General features: G+C 27.6%; 1 protein-coding gene across 1 annotated transcript; it reads right to left on the bottom strand.

The window, feature by feature from the left end:
• Positions 1–916: 916 nt before the first annotated feature.
• Positions 917–3,038, bottom strand: LOC148191186 (gibberellin 20 oxidase 2-like). Its single transcript, XM_088102531.1, has 3 exons — positions 2,416–3,038; positions 1,767–2,088; positions 917–1,549 (listed from the first exon to the last, which is right to left on the bottom strand). The coding sequence occupies exons 1-3, from the start codon at positions 2,946–2,948 to the stop codon at positions 1,286–1,288; spliced, it is 1,119 nt and encodes a 372-aa protein (XP_087958657.1). The 5' UTR covers positions 2,949–3,038; the 3' UTR covers positions 917–1,285.
• Between the last annotated feature and the right edge of the window lie 6,072 nt (positions 3,039–9,110).

Raw genomic sequence — 9,110 nt, forward strand, 5'->3', positions numbered from 1 at the left:
TTCCGATTCATTGATAACACAGTTACATTAACATCCATGTTCAAGTTTGGTAAGTAGATGGAAGAACATATGAGAATTAATTTAATTTTCCATTAATGTTTAGACTCTTTGATTCAGATTGAGATTCTTTTAAAAGTATATTATATCTTGATAAATATTACGATTTTAAGTGTAAATTTATGTCTTGTAAAGATAAAAAAAAAATTAAATATATTATAAAAAGGTTTATAAATTTATTGTCTTTAAATTTTAATTAGAAAAAGTGTCAACTCTTTATATATATATATATATGATGTCTTCTATAGATGTAATTATATTTGAGTAGATTGGGGATATGATTTACTTTGATTATTTTAGATGAATAACTATATCTTACAACCCTCTCTGGTTGTATTTTTCTTTGACAAGGATTAGATCTCTTATAATATATACATAATAATTATTTTATGTTGATAAAGAAATATATGTCTAGATAAATCTTAAGGATATGGATGACATCATCAAAAGTGTAAGTGCATGCTTTCATGATTTATTAATCAGTGGTTCCCTAGGTAATGTTTGGTGAGTAGTCAGAAGGACAGAACACACTATTTTCTGTTTTATTACTTTAGTTCTACTCTTGAATAAACTGATTATCATGTATTTATAGTATTATTAATTATTTCGTTTAGCTTTTTCTACTAACAACAGGTAAACACTCTAAATCTTCAACCAGTTGCAAATTATCTAAAAGGGAAAATATATGTTAATTTTCTTTATGTGAAATTAATATTTGTTTAGTGAAAAGTGCTTAATTTGTTTGAAAAAGAAAATTGATAAGTCCGAAAAAGAAGGTCAATCAATATTTATCATGAGTTAAACTCGTAATTAAACAAATAAGTGAAGATTTGGGAGATTTGGCATAAAGCATATCTGATAACTGTGAAGACACGAATGCAAAGCAATTTATTGAATAATTAAAAGTTGGACATGATATGCATAACAGGAAATTAGAACAAAGCTTAAGACAACTAGTAATGCATCAGTAGTGACAACATGGAATAACTTCACTACATAAAATAAACTCTTTATTCCTACAAAGATGGCCTAAGTTCTTCCATTTGCACTTATTCTCCCAACACTAACAGCATTTATTCATGTTTATTTTATCTTTTTCTTGAGAACCAGCCCACCAAAAACACTATCTTTAACTTCACATGATGTCATCCTCCTCACAGAAACAGATACAAGTTAAAGCTGAGTTTAGAGTGTTCTTGGCCATGGAACACTGGTGGGGGCCACCTGTTCACTTGTTTTTCTCTAGTAACCATCTCGAGAAGGCATCAAGTGTTTCCACGTCAGACCTGTAATGTAACTGTGTGAATTCAAGAAGAGTTGGCCATGTGAAATCTGGATATTTCTTTGGATTCTCGTTGGTAATCAGTTCCTTTGGAGGAGTCACCACTTTGTCTTTATGTGGACAAAGGAAGAAAGCAAGAGATTTTCTCACAATCTGGTTGTTCACAATAGCTCTATGCAAGCAACTCTTGAATATCCCATTGGTAAGAGCCTGAAAGATAAAGATAAAGATAAAGATAAACAACATTATATTATCTCAAACTTAATCCGTCTTAATCATAGTAACTGATTGGTGTATGCGTTAAGTGTTGTAATTCGGTTCATTATTTTTAAGGACAGTTATGGACCTACAAGACACATCAATTATTAGCAGTTTCCATTATCATGCAAAAAGCAACATGTCAACCTTGTAATTATATGATCCTTACCATAAATGTGTCGCCAATGTTGACAACGAACGCATCTTCTTTTGGGGCGACAGAGTACCATCTTCCGTCGACAAAGACTTGGAGGCCCTCGACCTGATCTTGGTGGAGAACGGTTAGGGAAGTGGGGTCACAATGAGGTCCAGTTCCTAAAGCTACCTCAGGTTTTTGGCATGGTGGGTAGTAGTTCAACCTCATAACAGACTCGTTGTCTTCGAAGAAATCTCTGAAACATTCTCTGCTTACTCCGAGGCTCATTCCCAGAAGCTCCGTGATCTCAAGAGACAGATTGCTCATCACTTCACAGTACTCTTGAAACACACTCCTGTTGCAGATGAAAAACAGGAAAGAAAAAGAGGGTTAGAGGGTTTCAGATGTGTCTGCATGCATGTTGAAGAGACTCATAAATAGAAGAGAAAGAGAAAGAAAGAGAACAAAAGGAAAAGCTGTGGCAATGAATCAGAAAAGGATTTTACCTTATCTGTGTAAAGGATTTTTAACAGAAAAGGGTTTTTTTTTTCACCTGGCTTGGCTTTCATAGCAATTCAAATGATTTATTTAAAGAACAGACAAAGAACTTTTTATTTGGTCTTTTAGAGGCTAAAAACAAAGCATCTTTACATGAAAGAAAACTGCATTCGGTAAATCTTACCCAAACTCTCTGAAATCTTCTCCCATGGAAGACAGAAAATAGTCCTCAACAGTTCTGGTGGATTTATCATTAGAGTAATGGAAAGAAAGGGTTTCCTTCCAAGGAAGTTTGGAGGAGAACCTTCCTATAAAGCTATTAGCAAAGCCACAGTGTTCTCCTAACTTTCTCTGAAGCCTCTGCTTCTCTGGAAGCTCCATGCAGAAGAAAGCGTCTATGAGCTTGTGAGCTTTCTCTAGGAGCTTCTTGTCAACTCCATGGTTGACAACAAGAAAGAAGCCATGCTTCTTGCATGCCTCACTGACTTCTGCACAAATGTTTGCCACAGCCTCTGGATCTCCGGAGAGAAAGGCCTTCATGTCAATGGGTGGAATCTTGAGTGCCGGTGGCTGAAGACATGGTTTCTCATCGTCAGGCCACACAAACTCAGAGGGTATGTTGGAGTGGTTTTGCAGAGGTGCATCCAAGTTCACTGGTTGAACTTCAATGTCGTTGCTCTGTGGTGCAACTAGCATTGATGGATGAGGGATCAACATGATTTGGAAGAGTTTTTTGTTGAAGAGTGATATGAGAGAAAGAGAGAGAGAAAGATGGGAAGGGTTTGAGTTGGAGTGAAAGGGAAAGACAAAGGAAGAGGTTTATATAAAGGTGGTGAAATGGAGTGTTGATAAAGGCCAAGAGGATTCATTGGGGAAGTCGGGGAACAGATATCAGAGAATCTTATTAGTTTGTTTTGCTAGATTGCAAAACATCATAAAGATAAAGGGATTAGGTACTTCTAAATCACTTAATTTTCTTTACTTTTCATGCTATATTAAATTATTAACTTTTTTTTTTTGTTATAAATTTTACAACTTAAGTATAAGTCATGTAAAAATTAATTGGAATTATTCATAAATCAAATATATATATTGCTAGAATGAAAAGTTTTCACATTTATATTTAATAACTAGTTTTTTTTTTTTAAATAAGGTTTCTTTCTCAATTATACTTTTTTTCAATTTTTAAAGAATTTCAACCTATTAAATTTTTTTAACTCAATATTATTCAAACAAAATTAATATTTTTGTTGTTAATAGACTATCTTTATTTTTTCTCTCTTTATCTTATCACTTATATATTATATATCAATTATTTTTCTCACTATATTGTTTTGTTTAATTTTGGATATTTATTATTTGAGACTATTGAAAATTGGATAAGAATGAATGAAACTTGTTCGTTTCTAGGGATTTAGGGATTTAAGGTGATTTGAACATATGAATTTAAAAGAAATTTAATATTTTCATTTTATATAGATGGGGAAGCGAAGACAACTCAACACCTACGTTTAGTAATAATATTAATTGTGAAATTAAAATTATTGAAAAAAAATTAATAATAATTATTACTTTATTAAATCTTCTGGATAATTAATAATGATAGTATTAATAATAAGTAATGATAATTATTATTATCATAATGATATTGATAATATTATGATGATGATAATAATAATAATAAATAATATTATAATAATAACAATTATTATTATTACAGTTACAATTTATTTTATATTAATTTTAATTATAAGGTTAAAATTGTAATCAATAATTTTATCTATTAAAATACTATTTTTTGTTTATCGCGTACATTTTTTAAAATTTTAACAAATTTTATTTTCAAATCTCTTCACATTCATCTTTTTATTCCTTAAAACAAACTGCTACATGTTCCTCTCTTTATTCTTTCAAATAGATCTACTTACTTTTCCTCGAAAATGACTAAAAATGTTTATAGTTCCTAAAATTAGCACAAAAATTAAAAATTGTCTTTATCCTAAGCTTTGACGCAATTTAATTTTTAAATTTTAAAAATAAATAGATAAACAACAACTTAAAAATTTAACAAAATTAAAATAGAAAAACTATATTAATTTATTTTAAAATTTAGGGATCATCAAAGTTTAGGAGAAGAATAAATTCTAATTTTACATCTAAATTTAAAAACTGAAAACATATTTAATTATTTTAAATCTATATTTCTACTTTTGTTTATTAATTTAATTATTAGTTTTTTACTTTCTAGTTCTTTCTAGCTTTGAGCCGTTAGTTGTAGGAAAAGATTTTCCTCAGTAAACATAAAAATATGATTTTGACACTTTTGAATTACAGAATATTCCAGTGAAAAATAATATTGTATTAACAATTAAAGAAGAATAAAACAAGTGGAGTAAAATTATAGGTAGAATGCAAATAATTAACTTATTGGATTCTATTCAACTAAAAAAAAGGAACAGAACAATATAAAAAATATTCCTGAAGTATATATAGGAAGATGCATGAAAGCACTCAGAGAAAAAAACTAATGATTCAGAAAAAGACACGCAATTTTACAAAAAGGATAAAATAAAAATGAAGAAAAATGAGGAAAATTGAAAAATAATAATAATGAGAAAAAAAAAATTGGAAAGGAAGATCTAACCTAGAGCTACAGATACTAGGTAATTAAAGAAAGAAGAAAAGATAAAATTTTTGAGATATGAGTTATAATAAATGAGTAGGTTTGAAAAGATTGAATCTCCTATTAGGGTTCTTCTGTGTCTGCTCCCATTAAGTAACTTTTTAGTGTGCCAATGAAAGGATTTTATCTTCCCTATGCTTCTGCATGCAACTTTCCAACCTATGCTTTGACCAAAATTATTTTCTTTAATTTCATTTAATTATCATAATTATCACTGTTACATAGCAGGTGTCATAATTAGCCTCTCTATATTTTCTTAACTTTAACAACCTTTATCATCATAATTACTGTTATGTTGTTCACCAACTATTTATTCAGTATTCCTAAAGGTAGAAATAATTTATAGTTTTATTCAAAATTTTCAAAATGTTTTCAATACTAAAAGAAATTATTTTAAAAAATTAAAATTAGTTTGTTGTAAAATAAAATGAAATTATACTTTTAGAAAAATTATATTAAAGAATATTTATATATTAATTTATATAAAAACTATATTCACTGTGAAAAAAACACATATTTCTTGTCAATTTTCTTTTAACTTTTTTAGAAAATACTTATAGAATTTGTTATCAATAATAATTTTAAAAAAATTACTACCAATTCTTTTTAAAACATTTTTTACAAAGCATTTTTTATAAAAAAAAATTGTAGGAAAGACCTATAATTTGTAGGAAATAATTATTCATAAAGAAATTATCTGTCAATTAAAAAACTGATAAACAATTTTTTTCTTACAAAATTTTATAACAAATTTGTAAGAAAAAATCATGAAATATGAAAAGTTATAGTAATATTTCATTTTGAAACTATAGGTTAGAGTGGAACATTTTCTTCACCAAATGTAGGAGAACTTTTCTTCATCAAATGTTACTTAAAGTTCATGCCCAAATTTGAATGTACAAGCCATAAAGATCATTGTTGCTACAACAATTCTCATTTAATTTTATATAGATTCCCATATGTATTGTATTGGGAGGAAAGTTTTTTTGGGTAATTTTTTTTTAAATAACACTAATTATAATATGATCTTTTATAATATATATAATTTTACGTTTGTATAATTATCTGAATATAAATATATATATATATATATATATATATATATATATATATATATATATAATCTTGTTTAATAATGAGAAATTTATATTATGATAGAAAAACTATTTATATACTTAACTTCACTTAAAAATATTAAAACTAAGTCATCTCGGTCAAAATTTCTAAAATTTTCTCTAGATTATTTCTACTAAGCAGATTTATATACTACAAAAATATATAAAAGAAAAGTATAAAAAAGAGTGAAGTTTCTATACACTTCACATATCAATCTTAATAAATTTAATATAATATAATATAATAGATAAGAAGTACATAGGATTTTACCTAACACTTTATTACACATTTATCCGTTACTCATTAAAAAAAATAAATTACATTTTTATATTTATTAGGTTTAAGTCGATGTAAAAAGATGTTTTTTTTGCTAATAACATTTAATAAAATATTATCAATCAATTGCTCAATCCTATTATCTTCATTATTTATTGTAAATTAATTTCAACCTTATTTAAAAACTCATAAAATAATTTACTTTTAAAATATTCGCCAGTATTATTGGATATTCACAAGTTGAGAAAAATCCACATGTTTGTTTTATGCAAGCATCCAACCAATAACAAGACGCATAATAAGTATGATTTTTTCATGTATGTCGAATGGCAAGTAGATACTATCTATATTTTGATCTCACTTGTTGTCATTCCTGTTTATTACCTAATTTTGGTGATGAACAAACATTTGTAAGTATTTTCCATGACCCCATTTTGTCCCTTTAATTTTATAGTATATTAAATTAACTTTCCAAACAAAACTCTAAAAAAGAAGCTAATACACTTTGCCAATTCAACCTAACATACTTTTTTACACTTTAAGAATCAAAATAATTAAATACTATTAAGATACATCATAATAAAATTAATATAATATAATAGATAAGAAGTATGTAGGATTTCACCTAACGCTTTATTACACACTTATTAAACATATGAAACTACATCTTACTTCTAATTATTCATTAGGAATATAAAATTTTAATTAGAAAGTTAAATATTTATCATTAGAAAAGTCGTATTTACTTTTTTCAGTACACATTTAGTTTAAAAGATATATATACTTATTATTAAGATGACATATATTTGTAGGTAAAATTCATTTTAGATAGTAATACCTACTGGTCGTAGATATTTATGGATAGTGGATAATTTAGTATCTTCTTATTAACGGGTTAGATTCGGATATTATACTATCCACTACTCGTCGTATCCATAGGTATTCGCTACTAATTAAAGAAATAAAATTACATTTTTATATTTATTAGGTTTAAGTTGTTGCTGAAAGATGTCCTTTTGCTGATAACATTTATAAAAGTGTCATCAATCAATTAAAGATATTTTAAAAAATAGAAATGAAAATTACATTATATTAAGATTTACATATAAATGTCAAAGTTACTCTCAACTTTTGGATTAAGTAATTTATGATATTCATACATACCATTGTATTTTTCCATCAAACTCATTCATTAGATGATATAGAAATTGAAGAAATCTAGATAAAGCATTGTGTTTCTCCATCAAACTATGGTATAGGAATTGAAAACCAATTTATCTTCTCCTAAAATTTATCCTTTGGTGTCTGAAACTTGTTTTTATTTTCAGTGAGATTATTGTTAATTAAATAATTATTCAAAATTTTTGTGATATTTAAAATTGTTGATCTTTCAATCATATTTAGTGTCATCTTTTCCTAATAAAGATATTTTGTCATATACATATTTTAAGTGTTTCGACTAATAGCATTTATAAGATATTTTATTACACTAAAATTGCTATTGAATTATGAGAAACACTTAATTAAAATATATGTTTGTTGAAAAACATTTGTCTATATATTTTTGTGAAAAATAATCGAGTTTCAAATGATTGATAATAAACTTATTTATAATCGAATTCATGAATCTAAAAATTCTTTATGACACAAAATTAAAAGGGATTGTTTTATTCATGATTTTAAAATTGTCTCCAGCCTTCGTGATTTGATTGTACTCTAAGTTTAAAACATAAATCTAAAAGTATGTGAGATAGAACTTTATATTCTATTTTATCATTTTTTTTTTATAAAATTTCTTATAAAGAGTGTGATAAAACTCTTTATAAATTAGAAAAACAATCAAATTTAAAATATGTGATGTCTTGTAAAATTTAATATACCTATATCAAAGCATTGTATTGTAATAAGATAGTTTTTTTTTTGTTGATGTTTTGATGTTCTATGGGCAGGGTTTGATTGGAGTCACTTATGGGAAGGCCTATGAAGACTTGGTTTGAATTATAGAAAGGTTTTAGGAGAAAAAAGAGGTGTGGACTGAAATGGGAGCTCTAGGCATTTCTAGAGAAACTTTGGTGTTTGTTGAAAATAGATTCCTTGATTGAATTTTGATGGTAGTGTTTGGAGGAATATGACCTTGTAATTTTGGGTGTGTTAGAAGTTGATTTTAAGCTTAACTCAAAGTCACAAAATCGACTTGTAGGGTGAGGTTTACACCCATTATTAGGATAGACTCTAACCATGGCTCTGATATCATGTTAGAAACTCAACCCCACAAAACCAATTTGTAGGAGGTTTGCACCCATTTATAAACTATGAATTGGTCTTATCTCTAGTCGATGTGGGACTTCCAACACACTCCCCTCACGCCGAGGTATGAATTGACCCACCTATTGTTCCACCCGCTATCGGACCACCATTAAAAATGTCTAATCCCACGCTTGAGATGTATATACCTCGGCGTGAGAGGGGTGTGTTGAAAGTCCCACATCGACTAGAGATAAAGTCAATTCATAGTTTATAAGTGGGTGCAAACCTCACCCTACAAGCCGGTTTTGTGGGGTTGAGTTAGGCTTAAAGTTCATTTCTAACATGGTCTTTCTTAGAAAGCTTTAGAAGTGGTAAAGAAAGATAAAAACTTAAGTATGAAATGAAATGGAAATTTATAATAGATGAGAATGAAATTGAAATTTTCTTTTTTTAAAAAAATTATAGGGAATATAAAGTGTAGGAGAAAAGCAAGAATAAAATGGCAAAGATAAGATAGGGAAACGAAGATCCATCCTCCTAGCTAGGGCTTTCTTTTC

The sequence above is a fragment of the Vigna umbellata genome, chromosome 11 (genome assembly GCF_029865625.1).
Source record: "Vigna umbellata cultivar VRB3 chromosome 11, Vumbellata_1.0, whole genome shotgun sequence".
NCBI classification, from domain to species: Eukaryota; Viridiplantae; Streptophyta; class Magnoliopsida; order Fabales; family Fabaceae; genus Vigna; species Vigna umbellata.